This window comes from Thermobia domestica, chromosome 11 (genome assembly GCF_964235325.1).
Source record: "Thermobia domestica chromosome 11, izTheDome1.hap1.1, whole genome shotgun sequence".
NCBI classification, from domain to species: domain Eukaryota; kingdom Metazoa; phylum Arthropoda; class Insecta; order Zygentoma; family Lepismatidae; genus Thermobia; species Thermobia domestica.
The window spans coordinates 68,908,173-68,927,352 of record NC_137464.1 but is presented as its reverse complement, the minus strand read 5'-3'; the positions used below and the strand labels follow the sequence as shown (position 1 = coordinate 68,927,352).

At 34.3% G+C, this 19,180-nt stretch overlaps 1 protein-coding gene across 1 annotated transcript in view; it reads left to right on the top strand.

The window, feature by feature from the left end:
- The window catches only part of LOC145664152 (myrosinase 1-like), a 57,558-nt gene extending 41,177 nt beyond the window's left edge, over positions 1–16,381 (top strand). The window contains exons 9-11 of the mRNA XM_081730553.1: positions 2,335–2,469; positions 7,043–7,149; positions 16,180–16,381. Of these exons, the coding sequence (XP_081586679.1) occupies positions 2,335–2,469; positions 7,043–7,149; positions 16,180–16,303 (366 nt within the window). The 3' untranslated portion in view covers positions 16,304–16,381. The remainder of the gene's footprint in view (positions 1–2,334; positions 2,470–7,042; positions 7,150–16,179) is intronic.
- The last annotated feature ends 2,799 nt before the right edge of the window (positions 16,382–19,180 follow it).

Sequence of the window (19,180 nt, the reverse complement as noted above, 5' to 3'; positions counted from 1 at the left end):
CACTGGTGTGCCGCGAATGGGCCTCTGGTGTGCCGCGAGGATATCAAAGCAAAATTATTAATTCTATAGCAATAAATTACAAGACATAGGGAAAAATTGTATATTTGTTATTTCACATTACTATGAACCTCTACTATGGATCTACAATTGTAAGTTTCATACTGTGTTACTTTTCTGTACATGTTTAATGTGGACAAACGTATTTGTTATCATTGTTATGATCATTATTGCTTTTTTATTGTTGCAGACTATTTCGTAACTTAAAATTTTTAAAAAAAATCATTCAATCCTCTCGACAAAGCAAACGTGCATACAAATTACCTACTGTGTTTTAAAAGTAAAAGAGATTTGTTTGTTCGTTCGTTCTTGAGTGATCTTCCTTCTTAGTGAAAAATCGGATACAGCTTCCGAAACAGAAATTGTACTTTTTAAAAAATCTGAGTCCTATATTTCATTGCAATTGTTTTGAAGTTTTAAATTGAAATGAAAAATAAGCATAATGATTTCTACGGGGAAAAACAGTGATCGAGCTTTCTTCTCTATGAGAAAGTCAGTAATCACAGAAAAAATACCACGGTACTTTATATTTACAAGTAATAATAATAATAATAATAATAATAATAATAATAATAATAATAATAATAATAATATCTATGAGTGTGCCGCGAGAATTCAAGCTACCCCGAAGTGTGCCGCAAGTTGAAAAAGGTTGGGAAACGCTGCTCTAGTCTCTCTACTAAAACTGAAAGTGATAGAAATCTACTACCATTTCCGGTTTTAAAATTAATTGAGAAAAATAATACCAATCAACAACTCCTTCACATGGTGTACACGTAACACTGCTACTTGTTCACCTACATGTCAGTGTCAGGTTACATGTCAGTGACATGTAAGTGATTGTAGAATGCCTATGACAAGATTGTTGGAATTAGGAAAAATACAGAAAAAGATTGTCTGAGCTCGCTATTAGGAAGTATACTCTACATATACGCTAAATGAGGTAGTGTAGTTAATTTGAGTTGTGAAGACCACCTAGTATTGCCATTATATATTTAATATTATAATCAATTATACAGGGTGGCCCGAAAAAAGTAGATATACAGTCACGTGACCGGTCATGGCATTTTATATAATTTACTTATTGTTATCCATACAAGCAGTGACTTACAGTCTCTTTACTATTTGCTTTTAATCTCTTTTCACTCATACTTTAAACTTGGGATAAAAAGAAGCAAATAAACTAATTAGCTTAATAAACTAAAATGTCATACTTTGTAGGACTGTATGCCTACTTTTGGGCCACCTTGTACTATCTATTCAAGTTAATCGTAACCTGCTAAACACACAGCAACAAAAATAAAATATTCCACTCTGGAACAATATTGTAAGGTTTCATTCCCGGACGCATTGTAACGACATGTCTTTACTACGAACACATATTTTTACGTTCATAAAGAAACAATAATAAGCGTGGTAAGAGAAACCACACCTCGAGGAAGATACGAAGAGAATTCGGAAAACTACAAAGAAGGCCGACCTTCCCTTCATGAATCCTTCCTTCAAGAAGTTGCCTATAAAAAGAAAACCTTAAGAAGAGGAAACTATCAGTTTATTGCTGATCACTCACCCATCAATACCTTCTCCTGTGACTGCTATAGGCTATAGAGAATTCCTTTGAAACCATCTCCCGGGGCTGCTATGAGCTACGGAGAATTCCTTTAACTATCTCCAGAGGCTGCTGTGAGCAAAGGAGAAATCCTTTAACTATCTCCAAACCTTAAGAAGAGGAAACTATCAGTTTATTGCTGATCACTCACCCATCAATACCTTCTCCTGGGACTGCTATAGGCTATAGAGAATTCCTTTGAAACCATCTCCCGGGGCTGCTATGAGCTACGGAGAATTCCTTTAACTATCTCCAGAGGCTGCTGTGAGCAAAGGAGAAATCCTTTAACTATCTCCAGTGAGTGCTGTGAGCAAAGGAGAAATCCTTTAACTACCTACTCCTGAAGCTGCTATTCGGAAGGAGTTATCCTCGATACCTGTCTAAGTCCATTACAAACAATTGAGACTTTATTTCGAAGCCACTTTCATGTGGCGAGGATCTTATTGAACTCTGAAAACATTTAGAGATTTACAAAAAAAATTGTAAAAACTTTTATAAAACTTTATCTTTTATAATAAATGGTGATGGGTTTCAACCCCGAGTCTGTTACTTAAGACTCTACGAAACAGAACAAGAGTATGAAATATATACATATATAACATGATATTACGTAAACAACATAAACAATATTAAGTTAAATATTGGTTCTTTTTTCGCTTTTTCTCCAGGTTGTGCCATGGGGGTTTCGTCAATTATTGATATGGATTAAGAATGAATATAATAACGTTCCAGTTTTTGTCACTGAAAATGGCTATGCTGACAGAGGAGGCTTAAATGATACAGAAAGAGTTGACTACTATAGGGTAAGTGTTTGACACTTGGTAATACCAATTCTAAAGCCTATTTCGTAAGTCAAAGAAGAACTAACTTAAAAAAGTGAACATTGCAAAGTGATGGAGCATGTTGAATTCTTATGTTTGTAATATATTTTAGTTACAAGTTTTCCATATATAGATACTCTGTTTCAAATATATTCTTAAAAGAGGGTCAAGCTAGCACTGGTAATATTTTTTCTTTTACCTAAGCAGTACAACGAAATAACTTAAAACAATGCCTCAATCTATTCGTACATTGCTTAGGTAGAATAAACCTCCTCAACTCCACTTCCTCAACACGACTATATTTCAACTATTCAATTAGAGGCTTTTACTTTAATCCCTTATGGATTACATTTAAATAACATTAGCAATGCTTCAAAACTCAGAAGACCATTAGCTAAAGTTTACTTATTCCAATCTCTTGCGACGTAAATTATACAGATGCAGACCATAAATGCATGTCACCTCTATTCTTTACAATTGTCTTGAATTATTTAGTAGGTTATAATAAATTGTGCATAATGACGATGGGTTCATATTTAATTTGCGATAATTATCCATACTAATTTTTCTCTCAGGTTTTATACGTAACGAAATTGTACACTGGAGCTCCCTCGTGGGTAAGAAGTTAATGTAAGCGACTTTGGCGTGGGAGGTCCGGGTTCGGTTCCCGGCGGGAGCTCATGTGGTTTGGACCCCGCGTTAAGCTGTAGGTCGATGTCTCATATAGCCTCTCTGTTGAACAGGAACCTAAACTAAAAATCATATCAAGTAAAATTGTTTCTCCTTGAATACCAAATATAATTTGTTCTACCGTCGTAAGTAATTAGTGATAACATAAATATTAATCGTTACATTACGAATATTAGTGTAGACTATGTTTGTAATTGATATAGACACCTCTGGTGCGAGGGTTCCCTGGTTCGATCCCAGCTCAAGCCAAGTGAACTTTGTGATGGACCAACACCTTGTGTTTGGGTTTTCTCGGGGTTCTCCTGTTTCCTCCCATTTTCTTCTTTCCACCATTTCATTCATTTCTCATCATCAACGACTCCTTTAGCCTAGCCAGCATAACCATGGGCGTAAAACCCAAAGATTTCATTTCATTTTTTAATTGATGTAGAGTAAGTAATATTTTAAAGTATTAAAATTACATGCATTAAAGTGTCTTTCTTGTATCCATGTTTAGAATGTTCTGGGCGTTTCGGTGTATAATTTTTTTCTTTGTCAGTAGGAATATCTTGATTTATACTTCCACAGTAGTTAAGTAGTTGATTGGTATCGTAAATTCTGTTTTGATTTCTTATTTATAGTTATTACTTCAGTCACTAAATTTACTATAAAAATACATGCAAATATCAAAAAATGTCGTTCACTCAGACTCACAAACACACCATCTACTAATACGATGCCATATTTCTAGCTAAAATTTACTAGACAATTAACAACAATATGATTACAATACAATTGCATATTTATAAGGAACTTTTCTGCCTAATTAGATCTTCTTCGATTCCCTTTTAAACAAAATGTTTTCTTCATTAAACATAAAGTCTTTGACTTCTTTTAAGAAAAGCTCATGAACTCCAAAAAGACTAAAACTTAGACCATAAGTTAAACATGGTAACTGTACAAAAAAATTACTGACAATCGACTAGACCTCTTCTCATTTTCCGTCATATTCTCTAAATGTTGTCTCTATTGGCTACATTATACAGAAATTAGCTTCTGACAATTAAGCTACATCGAAAGAAAACAAATAAAGGAGAATAAAAAGAAATATGTACAAAAAGTACTTTCGACGTTCTGAAGATTTTATTTAAAGGAAAGTAATTGGATGCATTAAATTAATATTCAGGGATTACTTTGTTTAGATAGGAAACTGATATTTGAAATTGACATATATTAAGATAGAAATTCATTAAAAATACTATATATAATTCCAAGCACAGACTGTACATAATAATTTACATATTAATGTTAATGTAGACGTGTATATACATGTAGTTTTCAAAACTCTTGACTTTGAATCAATTAAGTATACCCATTGAAAAGCACAGCATGAAATGTAGGAGATTTGTGAATATCGTTTATTTTCTCTTATGCTCATTATGTATTGTCAGATTAGCTAAACAAATAAACAATAACTTACGCTTATGTGCTAGTAAAGAGTTATAATAATAATAATAATAATAATAATAATAATAATAATAATAATAATAATAATAATAATAATAATAATAATAATAATAATAATAATAATAATTATTATTATTATTATTATTATTATTATTATTATTATTATTATTATTATTATTATTATTATTATTATTATTATTTAAAACAAACCTTTAAATTATCTCCCTGTTGAAAACTTTTTATATCCAGTTAATTTGCTTGCATGAGTATTGAATTTTGTTTTCTAAATTATAATCATTTCATATGATTTTAAGATGGTACTCACAACTTTTAACATAGAGAATCACTCCATTACACAGAAGAACTAGCCATGGACACTCTTCTGTGCCAAACCAAGTCATGATAGAGTTCGGATATTTGGTGCTTCATCAAATCATAGAATTCGGAAAGGATTGCTGTAAGAATATTTGGAAGTTAGCACATAACTTTCGATGTTCTAAATTGACATTTATGCCCAACAAATTCTACAAAAAACTTTTTCTACCAAATCAAGAAGTTCTCACGAAATTTTAATTTTTCATTCGTTATCTGTACATATTGTACCGATGTAGGTCTCATTTCTTTTTCTTTCCCTCCAGCATTAACATTGATTTATTGCACCAGTCTGCAATAATGCATGTAATTTTGTTTAAATATATATCAAATATAGTGGAAACAAGTTTAGAGGGACATTAAGTGGAGCAATGAAAAAGTTTGTGGTTTCTCTTAGATTTCGTAGAATGAAAATACCAATGCAACAATATAAAAAACATGCTAGAACTATGAAATTTTGTTAATCCTGTCTAAACGAGTAAAATAACGAATTATCTTTGGTAAAACAAAAGAATGTGAGTCAATGTTACGAAAAGTCTCTTCCACAGCAAATGTTGCGATGGAAAACCTTTTTTTCTTTACAGCTGCAAAAGCTGGTCGAAGCTATGTACTCATGTTTTATTTTAATTTTCCCTTCCTTGTAATTTTTACACACACACACACATACTTTTTAATATCCCTTACACAGGTATGTATATTAGGCTGGGTCTTGGGTGTCTGATCTCCCCCTCCCCGAAATCTATACTTTTCTGTAAATTTAGCATAATTTTAGGGATGATTTTAAAATTTTATTATAATTTGTCCTCGTATTGAATTTGGACTATCCTATAAACTTTGGACCCCTTCCCGAAATAAATTCCTGCGTACGTGCCTGTCCTTACATTTTCCACTTATATTTCTAGATCCAGTATAAAATTTATTCGCATAAATAGCGATATGCTCTTTTAGTGTCTGTAGACGTAGAACGCTCTTTCTCGAATTATAGAGCACTTCTGACAAACATCTAGACATTGTAAAGTTGTAACATTTTCTAGAATTGTCAAATTCAATTCATTTCTACTTCACTCTCCCACTCTTTGAAATATTAACAAATCGAATGTCGAATTGTAGTATTTATTTACATTTTTTGATGTTCACTTAGAACGTTATTTTTCAAGTGACAAAATATCTAGACGTGTAGAATTTGATACAAAAATATTAGGATTGTACTTCCGATATTGTACAATTATTAATTAAGATAGTGTTCATTTCTGCAAAAAAGATATTTTTTCTGCCAACCAATTTCAGTATTTTTTTTTTCACTAAAATCTCTAGCCGTAATCATGACTGCCGTTCTTTTCCTTCCAGTCCTACATTCTTCTCGCGCCACCAAAAAGGTTTTTCTCCTAAGTTTGCTATTTACAACCTTATACAGGGTGTCCAAGAAGTCCTCGTACCCGTAGATTTGGTTATCACAGAGAGGCTTCCTTCACAGTTTCGTGCGATTTTTCATCTGTTCTGTGCCGACGATGAGAAACTTTAATTTAGGCTACGTGGGGGGGGGGGGAATTCAATGGGAATAGAAAGATTGAGAACCATGTCCAATTCAGCGGGCGGGAAATTTTTCATTAAGTAAATCAAACGCTTTAAGAGCAAAATGGGCTGGGACCCCTTCCTACTGTACTCATACAGGGTCCATGATTCCTTTCTCTTGTAGTTGAGGTATTACAACAACATTTGCAACTACTATAAATACGAATCTTTACTTGCATTCTTCTCTGTGATACAAAAACTTAGACAACAGTGACTTCTTGGACACTTTGAACGTTTTGCTTATTTCCCATTCAAGTAAGATATCCAGGCATCAATAGTGACAATACAAAAGCAAATAGCCAGTTTACAGAAAATCATATAAATATTATTGGGAGCATAAGCAAGATCTTGTTCCACCTTCACTTTTTCTAAAAGACGAGAAATTCTGAATTGGTTTCTTCAGGTTAAACCAATCTTTAATTCAATTGTCCTGAGTTAAAATGCAGTTTTTTTTTTATATATATATCTCTTACAGAGTTATATCAACGAAATGTTGAAGGCAGTGAAACTTGACAATTGCAACGTTCAAGGCTACGCAGCTTGGAGTATCATTGACAACTTTGAATGGCAGACCAGTTATACGTTAGTAGAATTCATTTTACGTATTGTAGAACTCTATTTAATAACACAGTAAAACTATTTACAGTTATATATTATTATAGTTATACAAAATAATAATAATAATAATAATAATTTTGCATTGTCTTCACTCATCGAATGCTTGATTAAAATCAATGAAATAGGAGATAAATACTCAAGATCTGTTTGCATACATCATTAAGTACATGATTAAATACCCGAAAATTGAGATAGAGAATATCTAAACTGAAATTTCTTTTGAGTTAGTAGTTCTTCAACTAAGTAGAATAGACTAGTCTCCATTGATACATACGTATGTGTAAAAATGTTTTTCTACTTGAAGTCATTTTACATTTCTGATAGAGGTGATTTCTTCTTCACGTTTCTTTAACCCTCTCTACTTCCGTAAAACTGTATTTATATTACAACCACAATACTACTTACAAATATAATTTATACATATTAACTTTATTAAGGTGTTAATAGCTTAACACACTCTTATTACGATTAGTCCAGTGCAATTACGGCAAAAATTGACCAAACCTAAACATTGAAAATGAAAAGATGAAACTTGTTGGAATATGTTCTACGTACGCCTTATTACCCTGCAAAAAGTAAAAAAAAAAAAATTATAGACAATGTAGCAAGTAATTTTAGGATAAAGTGAAAAATTGGGATCGAGATCTTTTCATTGCCTCATACAACTTAGAGTAGAAATATGAAAAAAAAATCTCGAATAAAAGTTGTTGGAAATTTCATAAGCTTTAAAACGATAAATATATTGTCACTATATACAATGTCAGAGATGCGCAATAAAATTTCAAACGTCATCGGACTGCGCACAATTTCTGCAGAAACATATGAATGAATCATTTAACATACAGAAAAAGATATTTAATGATTTGAGACGGCTTTTCCTTGCAATTTCCGGTAAGTATCAATGGTTTTGTTAATAAGTCCGGCTAAAAGTTTAATAAATAGTTCGTAAACAGTGGTGTCACCAGGGGGTGCGCAAGAATCCTGAAAGTAGACTTTCGCACTATCTTTCCGTATGTAGGCCTATGTGTCAGTTAAAATTAGAATTTGAGGTAAACGCTTTAAAAAGAATGTGAAATCTATTGAAATATGTTTTACTGATGTTGTTATCCCGCAAAAAATTCAGTTGCGGGTTTTCCACCTTTTTGATTAAATATCCTAGTCCAGTGCAATTACAACAAAAATCGATCAAACTTAAAGATTTTTTAAAAAAAAGATTCAACCTGTTAGAATATGTTCTATGTATTGATATTATACTAAAACAGCCCTTAAAGTCTAGTTGTCTGTTTTCCGCGATTTGTAAGGCAATTATATGAGCAATATGTGAGATATATCACAAAACACTATGGTAAATAATGTGTTGTATTTGATGGTTATGATGGTGGACCAAGCGTAAGGATATAGAACACTGGACATGAACGAAGAAACCATGAATACGCGTAATCGTTGAAGATAACATTCCATTTATCTCCACAGGAATTTCTTTCTAACACGATAAACAAATCCGAATTGATAACTCTTCTGACGAAATATCTCGAGAAATCTTGTTGTATCGTACCTCAATCACCTGGAGGTGCAAACACATTAGTCGTCTTAATCACAAAAACCTTGCAAAATCTGGTTCGTCAGTAATAATTGAAGAAGATTCAGATATTTTGGTTGTGACGGTAGCACTCGCAGATTTGAGACTTACATATTTATTTCTGGCTCGAAGCCAACACATAAGATATACAGCAGTACCAAACTCCCGAGAGCATTGGGAGACATGGTGAACGACATTTTATTTCTGCATGCTTTCACTAGTTGTGATACAACTCTAGCTCTACACAGTAAAGGAAAGAAAGTTGTGTAGGTGATGAGATTGCAGCTGATGAGGTGGCAGCTGCTGGAAAAAAGAATGTTTTTAGCGTTATGTAGATGTGCAGAGAAAGGAAATATGGATTGTGCAAGATTCTACATGTACAAAAAAAACTGTATTTAAGCTAAGCATTAGTGACGCTTTCAACTTAGCAGTACTACATCAACAATAGCTGTTGCAAATCAGCATAATCTCCGTGTGTTCTATCAAGTTCAGCAGTGAAAAAATTAAAAGATGGCTCCAACTGAATGGGGCTGGAGAATTTGTGGTAATTGCCTTCTTCCTGTAACAACATTTGAACAACCTGCTCCAGAAGATTTGTTCAAGTTTATAGCATGCAACTGCCAGACGAACGACGGAAATAATGGTGGGTGCAAAAGAAGAGGGCTAGATTGTACATTACTTTGTGGGCAGTGTAGTGGACTGGCAGTGTACGGATGTGGTAATAGCACTACTTTAATTGACAATGCAGATGAAGAAAGTGATGATAAAGCTGTCACCAAACCAATTTCTTTGAGAAGGAAGTTAACGAAAACTGTGGACATTCAACTGCAGAACTCCATCGAAAAAATAGTAAGTCTCGAAGTACACTGGTATATTTAGAACTTATGTTTATGTTCATTTATCATCGGAAGGCTGTTTACGGTGCCATATATACCGATCAGCAGTTGAATTAGAGACAGAAACCGCACTGCAGAGGCTCTATCAGTGCACGTGAATGAAACGCATCGCGAGGGTACTGCTGCCGTGTACTTCCTCTCTGGGTGTCCGTATCAATGCAGTGTGTGATGGGCAAGATGAAGGATCTGAGTGCACTTGACCATGGTCAAATCGTAGGGGCCAGACGACTGGGTGGCTCGATTTCTGAAATGGCTGCGGCACTCAGATATTTAAAGGCAACTTGTGTCAAGGATGTACCGTGAGTAAATGGTTTCCGAAAAAACCGCACCCACACGGGCAAACTACCGCGGTCAGGGGCGTGTCTACGACAGTGGTAGACACAGAGTGACTTGCATCGTAACATCCACTAGACGGGTCACACTGTGTCAAAGTGCAGAGAGATTCAATTTAAGATAACAATACAGCATCAGCAACCACACAATTCGCAACCATCTGCTCGCCATGGAGTACAGAAGCTATCGGCCAACGCAAGTATCTCTTATAACAGCACAACACAGGAAACAACGTGTAGCATAGGCAAACGAACTCCGTCACTGGACCGTGGAAATGTGGAGAAAGTTTGCCTGGACATATGACTCACGTTTCACATTGGTACTTGACGATGGACCGTTAAGGGTGCGTCGCCAACCGCACTAGACAATGGATCCATCGTGACAGCACGTAAGTGTGCAAGTCGGTGGTAGTGATATTCTTATCTGGGACATGTCTACGTGGTCTGAAATGGGTCCCCTAACACGCGTAAGACACTCCCTCACAGGCAAACGCTACCACGATCTTCTGAACAACCATGTCATGTCATGTGCTTGGTCGCTACATCCAGGTGGTGACCTCATCTTGCAGCAGGACAATGTGTCGACCCACTGTTCAAGGATGGCAGCAAACTTGTTTGATGTGCACTCCTCTTATCTAAAAGACTTCCTGGCACACATGGTCACCGGACCTCAATCCGATCTAACACATCTGGGACGCCATGGAATGATGCCTTCAGCTGTGGACCCTCTTTCGACTAACCTGCAGGCTCTGTGGGGGACTTTGCAGCACATATGGATTGAGATGCCACAGCAACACTTCAGGTTCCTCGTGAAGTCCATGTCGCGGCAGGTGGCCGCCGTTATCAAAGGGAAAGGTGGTGCTACACGGTATTAGGGAGGTGTCTATAATTCAACTGGTGATCAGTGTATATTGTTTTCCTATTTAAAACTACAATTCTTTGAAGTTTAGTAGTTTAGGAGATGCGCAGAAGAATCTAAGTACAATTATAAAAGCTACTACGTATGGGCGGCTACTTAGTAAAATAGTGAAAATAATGAAACAGGATATCAAGGTATTTGCTGTAAATCGGATACAAAATGCATCTCAAATAATTCCGGTAAGTATATTTTCCTTCATTTTTAATAATTAATCTCTTGTTTAAATCGCCATTTTTATATTTCCTAAAATTATATTTTCAAGCACAATGCACCAATAATTTACCGCGTTATATTTTCACGAACCTGACATGCTAAAAATAAGATAAAATTTACCATTTTTGTTTTGCTTGTTTTCCATAAGTGAAAGGAGATAATGAAATGGAACTTAACACAATCATAGATAATGTTATTCTGCAATAGAAAATATAAAGAATTTTTAGTGTTGTCATCCATAGATATGACAGTGTTGCCAGAATAGCATTTCCCCCAAAATCTAAGTTAAGGCAGCGACTAGAGGAACGAACTCAACTGCATCTGATTACGTATCACTATGTCTTGGAATCCTGTGAACTACTTTTTAAATAATAGTTGTATTTAGTTTGTAATAAACATAAAGTTATTAAAATTGAGTAATAATGTTATTTAGAGAGTAGTTCACAGGATTCTAAAACAACATGATATGTAATCAAATGCAGTTGAGTTCGTTCCGCTAGTCGCTGTCTTAACTTGGATTTTGGGGGAAATGTTATTCTGGCAACACTGTAATTTCTATGGATGGCAACACTGAAAATTCTTCAGGTTCATATTTCCTGTTGTAGAATAACATTCTCTATGATTGTAGTAAATTGCATTTCATTATCTCCTTTCACTTATGAAAAACAAGCGAAAGAAAAATCTTAAATTTTGTATTACTTTTAGTATGTCAGGTTCTTCAGATTCTAAAACACGTAAATATATTTATTAATATGTCATGTCATACGGCTTCAACTAAGAATTTTCACGATATTAATTCTTCATACTATTTAATAACAATAGTTGAAAACTACTATAGTTCCTCTTTATTTAGTCATTTTTGCGGAAGGCATGAACCTCGTTTCTGATTAAAGTATTGGTTCACATCTCACATGTTCTGAAGGTCCATGTCACGTATGTCTCTTGCAGTGGTTATAAAAATAATAACTTTAAACAATAACTAAACAAAATGTCTTTTGGTAACAGTTTCAACTTAAAATATCTTAAGAACACGCCTGTGATATGTTTAAAGTATGGTTCAAAACACCTTGTCTAGATTTAATTTATTTTTTTGATAATCATTTTTCATACGATTGTACGTACCAAACGCTCTTTTTCTTTAATAAAAAGTCACTCTTGATCACTTCAATCTTCGTGGTACGTGGTTACCATCGATCTTCTAGTATTTCAGAGATATCCTTGCCAGCACAAACTCTTTAATTTCCACGTACGATATGTTACTCATGTTAGAATTTTCGATATACATGAGTTGTAATGTAAAGATTAATGTTCTTCACCCACCACATAACTGAGTAGAACTCTTTTTAGGATTTGAAATCATGATGGTCTGTTCAAAATCTTTTGGAATATTTCCAGTCACGTATGTTTCGTTGATTAGATTATGTAAACTTGTTTTGCATTTTTCTCCCGTTACTTGCAGTAATTCTACTGATATTGAATCTAGTCCCAGCACCGAAGGCTTCAACTCTTTAAGAGTTTATTCTAGGTTTGGTTATAAATAGACCTATTTCATCTCCCCCGAAATCTTTCTTTTTATATTGTAGAATGTCATTGCTCAGTTCTTTATTATTCTGTATTTTCCCCTCCACAATGCTATTCTTTTTTCATTATTTGTTACTGCTTCATTTTTACTTTCCAAAATAACAATAACTTTTCCTATTTCCAAACTGCTTCCGGATTTGTGCATAAGCTCTCTCGTTGTTTCCTTTAGCCAGGTTTTATTATATTTCTTTGAATTTTTATTCAAACTCTTCTTCTTTTAATTTCTTTCCATATCTATATACTAATTTTGTTTCTTATTCTTCTGAAGTTCTTTACATCATTCCTACTTCTACATGTTTGCACTCTTCTATTAGATACATCACTTCTTTCGTAATCCATGGTTTGTAAATGGACTTCTCTGCTTTTCGTATGCAGTTGTCAGCTGTTGTATTTAGCTCTGTCTTTAGATGTCCCATTTATGTTATATGGTTCCAGTAATCAGTTCACACCCTAATTTACTTTCTGTGATCTCTGAATTTTAACATAACTTTCATTACAGCAATGTTTTATTTCGGCGCTCTTTTATACTTATCACTCCTTTCCACAACTGCAATTGGTTTTTAATAAATACCAAATTGTAATTTGCATTAAATCTTCTCCGGGCTAATTTTAGTTTCTCACCATAATAAATCAAGTTAGCATCTTTCACCTTTTCCAGGCATCGTCCATTTGTACCTCCTTCTTTTCGGTTGTTCAAATAGGAGGTTTGTCAAGACTAAGTTATGGCTTTTATAGAATTCAATAATCCTGCTTCCTCTTTTGTTTCTAATTGTACAACAAACTTCCCAACTATATTATCAACTCCTACTACTGTATTCTAGTCTCCGCATATTATAAACTTTCCTCTCGCATCCACTTTCATCAAATCTCATCTAGTTCTTCGTATACTTCTTCTAATTCTCTTTCTGAACTTTAGAACGTGGGCATACAGCCTTGTAATAACACTGTATCTCTCGGGCCACTCATGACCTTTACCATGATGATTCGTTCATTATATCCCCATATATTTTCAATTATAAGACCAAATTTCTTCTTTAAGACGAATCTAACACGTCCATATCTAGAATGACACCTAAAGTTTATTATTTTGAATTCTCAGTTCCAAAATTCTCCGTTATCATCTCAGTGCCAAAAGTCCCCACTTCACCTCGTTCATTCTTAATGTGTCTATTTCAAGCCCCTCCATTTCTTCCTTTACATTCCCCGAACTCCCTATTTGCTAATTGATTCTACATTTCACGTTTCTATCTTTAGAGTATTTTTTCCCTCCGAAGATCCGAGGTGAGAACTATTTTATCTCTAGATAATTTAACTCGAAAAGACGTCTTCATATTTTTTAAGCAACGGATGCCTAAGGCTGTGCCTTTGTCCCCTTGCCTTCCGCATCGCAGTACTAAAGCTGTATTCACTGCTGCAGTTGCGCCCTTAGTTGTCTCATCTTGAGCCATTCTCGCACTATTTGCATTCAGCCTCAATTCATTCCTAACATTACTGCTTCCAAGGTCAAATACGTGTTTCATCTTCTTACACGGGAGGGTCACACAAGTGTTCGCTAAAATCTGATTGCCGCATAGCACATCTGATAAAGCATCATAAGAAACAAAAATGAGCAAAGTTTAAGGAACTATGGACCAGAAGGATAGGAGCTACGGGGCTTCAAAATTTGAATATCCAAAAAATTATATCATGAAATTAAGTACGTTTAAAGTAAATATCTTCAAAGCAGTTAAAGCAATCAAAACAGAAGTTAAACAATATAATGAGAACAAAATGCCCTATCGAAAACCACAAACAATGTTGCCATGGGCGAAGCAGTGTTGCCAACTCAGCATAAAATATTTTATTTGAAATAGCACCATATACAAGTGTGCACAGGTTTAAAATGCACTATAATCACTAAACATAACAGTGGAATGTAGAGGTACAGTGTTGCACACTATTGGAGCTACATGTACTGAAAATGTACAATAGAGACGTCTGATATGTGGTAAAAGAAAAAAGGGGGTAATGAAGGAATGCGTTAGAAGTGGGATTTTGCATTCTGTAGCCCCGATGAATAAGCAGACAACTCGCGAAAACAAAATAATACACGCGAGGAAAGAAATGCATGTTTTCTAATTCTGTAAACTGGTTCTCGATTATCTTATCAATATTTGGAAGAGTTATTTCTTGGTTTCTGTCTTTCGTGTTGAGTGACATATCCTTAACTTTCCTCTCGTACATACCATATGATTATGTTTGTATGCTATAATATTATCATATTCACATTGGAAATATTTTATTACTACCTCATTTCGTTTTAAGTCGGCCAGGATAGCCGTGTGGTCTAGAAGCCTAGACAACCAACATATTAGGCATCGCGGGTTCCAATCTCGCCTCGGGACATGTTTTTGTTGTACTTTTCACCTTATATTTCATTATAATCTTTTTCTTTCATAGTGATTTGGGTTGAGTTGATTTTAGTTTAGCGTCCCTTTCAGCAGCGAGGCTATATGAGACGTGGACCTACTGATTAACGTGGAATCCGAACCACATGAGCTCCCGCCGGGAATCGAACCCGGGTCTCCCACGCCAAAGGCGCGTACGCTAACCGCTTAGCCACGCAGGAGCTCTCATAGTGATTTGGATCCCACTTTACACTCCTATATAGCTTCGAACCTGACACAGGACGTAAAAATGACATCACTTAATTTCTTTTTCAAATACATCAATATTTTATGACACTGGTGACATTTGCTATATTATACTATATGTGTTATGCATTTGAACTAAATGCATAGTATGAGACCCAGATTCTTTTATCACCATCCGTTGCCACATATCAGACTTCTCCATTGTACATTTTCAGCACACGTAGCTCCAATAGTGTGCAACACTGTACCACTACACTTCACTGTTATATTTAGTGATAATAGTGCATTTTAAATCTGTGCACACTTGTATATGGTGCTATTTCAAATGAAATATTTTTATGCTGAGTTGGCAACACTGTTTCGCCAATGACAACACTGTTTGTGGTTTTCGGTAGGGCATTTTGTTCTCATTATATTGTTTAACTTCTGTTTTGATTCCTTTAACTGTTTTCAAGATATTTACTTTAAACGTACTTAATTTCATGATATAATTTTTTGGATATTCAAATTTTGAAGCCCCGTAGCTTCTATCCTTCTGGTCCATAGCACCTTAAATTTTGCTCATTTTCATCTCTTATAATGCTCTATCAGATGTGCTATGTGGCAATCAGATTTTAGCAACAACTTGTGGGACTCTCCCGTCTCAGAGAAGACCCGCCATGTTCTGCGCACAGGAACACCTAGTGTAGGATGTGTCTGTTTACCACACAGGAATGGTCTTGGATGAAGAAGGAGACAAATATAAAACAAGCATCAATTTATTGAGTTTATATAAATATATTCTCCGCTGTATGAATACATATGTCACAATTGCCTTATTGCTTACTCATATCTTTTTCAGGCAAAAGTTTGGATTATATGCTGTGGACTTCGATGATCCTGCAAGGCCACGCACACCTAAAGAATCGTCTCGTGTTTACAGTCAAATTATCCAAGATCATGGATTCCCACAACCTACCAAGTAAACTAGTTGAGTACTTACATTGTGTAAAAGCTAAATAATTTGTATAATACGAGTATTCACAAAATAAAGCATTAAATTATACAGAAAAGTGCTCTCTACTTATTTCATAGAATACTCTCTTCCCTCTTAGGGTACCCATTTTAATGAAAGTAACCCGGCCCAGCAAAGCGGCAGGGTTCAAAAATTCATTTTCCAGAGTTCAGCCGTGTTCTCGTGATGATGAGGCAGCCAATGTTAATTTGACTGTGGAGAAAAAGTATAGCAAGATCTTCCTCCTTAAAGATGGAATTGCGAAAAATGCTGGGACACTTTTCCTCTTACTTTAAATGAGCAGTTTATATACCGAATTTCATCTCCTTAACTTTAGAGGTTCTTACATACTCTATTTTTGGCACAAAGTTTGAACCCAGCTCTCTCACTTAGTAACAACATTTAATAAAAACGAGAAGACAGAAACCTAGTTGGAGATCGGTAATAATAAATACGTTCATTTGAAACGGATTAATCCTTTTTCATTTATGATTTAACAGTCAAGATCGTATTCACTTTCACAATATAGTGAAATGCGTCTTTACACTTCAGGATAGAACAAAAAGAAGTAAAACAGGTCGATAATTTCAAGTATCTGGGAAGTATTTTGACAAAAGAGGCTTATTGTACCAAAGTGATTAGGTCAAAAATTGCCATAATTAAGGAACATCCAATAAGAAAAGATCACTCTTAACTAGCAAGCTTAATATTGAACTAAGGAAGAAGTTGGTCAAGTGCTACATATGGAGTGTTGGACTGTATGTTTCAGAGACTTGGACATTACGAAAGTTAGAAATATTTAAAGAGTTTCGAAATGTGGTGTTGGAGGAAAATGGAGAAAATAAAAATGGACAGAGAGAGCAAGAAACGAAGATATTTTGAAACGGATAGAAGAGAAGAGGAAGCTTTTAGCCAGCATCCTTCGTAGGAAAGTCAATTGGATTGGACACATCTTCCGAAGAAATTGTTTTCTTCATACTGCCATAAAAGGAAAGATGGAAGGAAAGCGAGGAATAGGAAGAATAAGAACATAACTGATCAATGATTTGAAAAACAGAAGAAAATATTGAGAGTTAAAAGAGGAAGCTGAAAATCAAGAAACATGGAAGAAACATTTCCAAGACCAAACCTAAAATCAAAATAAATAAATAAATAAAACCCTATTAGTGCTAGGACCTGCCAAAAGGCAGAATACTTAATAATAATAATACTTAATAATAATAATAATAATAATAATAATAATAATAATAATAATAATAATAATAATAATAATAATAATAATATATTAAACTTATTCCTTGTTATTTTTATTGAATTTTGAGAAGTAACAATGAAAGAGGAAATACGTTATTTTGTATTTAAAAAAATAACATTTAACGTTAAACATGAAGGAATGAAGCCGATTTATGTCTAATATTGACTTTTAAATTGATTAGTATTAAACCATTCTAATATCTATTGTGCATGCATTGAAATATTTCGTTACAAATCTAGATTTTGTACTCAAATATACTAAATTCATAATTAGCGCACTTAATTATGTGTAATTGTCAGTTGAAAATGACTAATTTTATTCAATTTAACGGTAGTATCGATTTCTTTATGGATTCTTTATTTGACATTATTTCATTGAATTGCACAATTGTAGAATTCATTATTGCAAGATTGTACTTTTACAAAATGTGGGAATATTTTGCGAATAATAATTATTTATAATAAAGAAAATTATTTTGATCAATCAACATGCTATTTAATTGTTCAGTATTATTTCATAAGTTGTTGCTTTTTATTTTATTGGACGTTTCGAATGGAATCAGTTTTGGGAAATAATTGAAAGAAAACAAACGGTAAAATACAAACGCATTTTACCTTATAGCAGTTTATCGTTAACTGTTTGTTTGAGTACCAGATAATGTACGTATCTGAATAACTTCCAACTAAGGCTCAGAATATAATCCTGTTACTACTTCATACACAAAGCTTAGCCTTATGATCAACTTTGTGAAAGCATTGGATTGGGCAAGGACAGTGACACATTCAAATATACCTAGAACAAATCTCCCAAAAGTCAATACTTACAATTACTATTCTACTACTATTAAAAATAATAATATTTTAATAATAATAATAAAATAACAACAATAAAAATATTATCATAATACAAGGGTTGACAATAAAATTCCGGGCATGATGCTGGTACTTGCAACAAGCAGACTTCGCTAAATAATACTCAAAGTAATCTTCCCTTTTTTCAATCTACAAACCTTCCCGTTTCATGAGTCTCTAAAACTGTTTTTAAATCATCCTCTGAAATGCGGTTGAGTTGTGCCATCACAGATGTCTGGATATTGCAAATAGTCGTAAGATGTTTTCTCTCCAGGGCCAATTTGAGTTTGAGAACGAAGCACAAACGTTGCACAAATATCTCTTTGTCTCATATCTTTTTTCAGGAACTGTCAAATCGTTTCGTGGTTGATGTGCAGTAATCCTCCTTCATGAGGATGGTCATGCAACCGTCTGACTCAAGCAGGTCGCAAACACGCTTCACATTACTCTATGAGAAAATTGATTGACGGATATCCACTTGAAGGTTCACTAGAAACTTTTCACATCCATAACGAATTCGAGCTTAAAATTAAAACATACGGTGACAAGAATAGAGAAATCTTGTGGTAAACTTGTGATTACCCTATAAGACTGTTGCTGGTGTTCTTAGCTTATAACAAATTTGGTGTTCGCTTTTTGCTCCATATAAGGATCAATAACAATGGAATGGTACAGATGGGTAACTCTAAAATCAATGGCTTCCGTACCGAATATTTCATATGCATACTGAACTCGTCAAGGT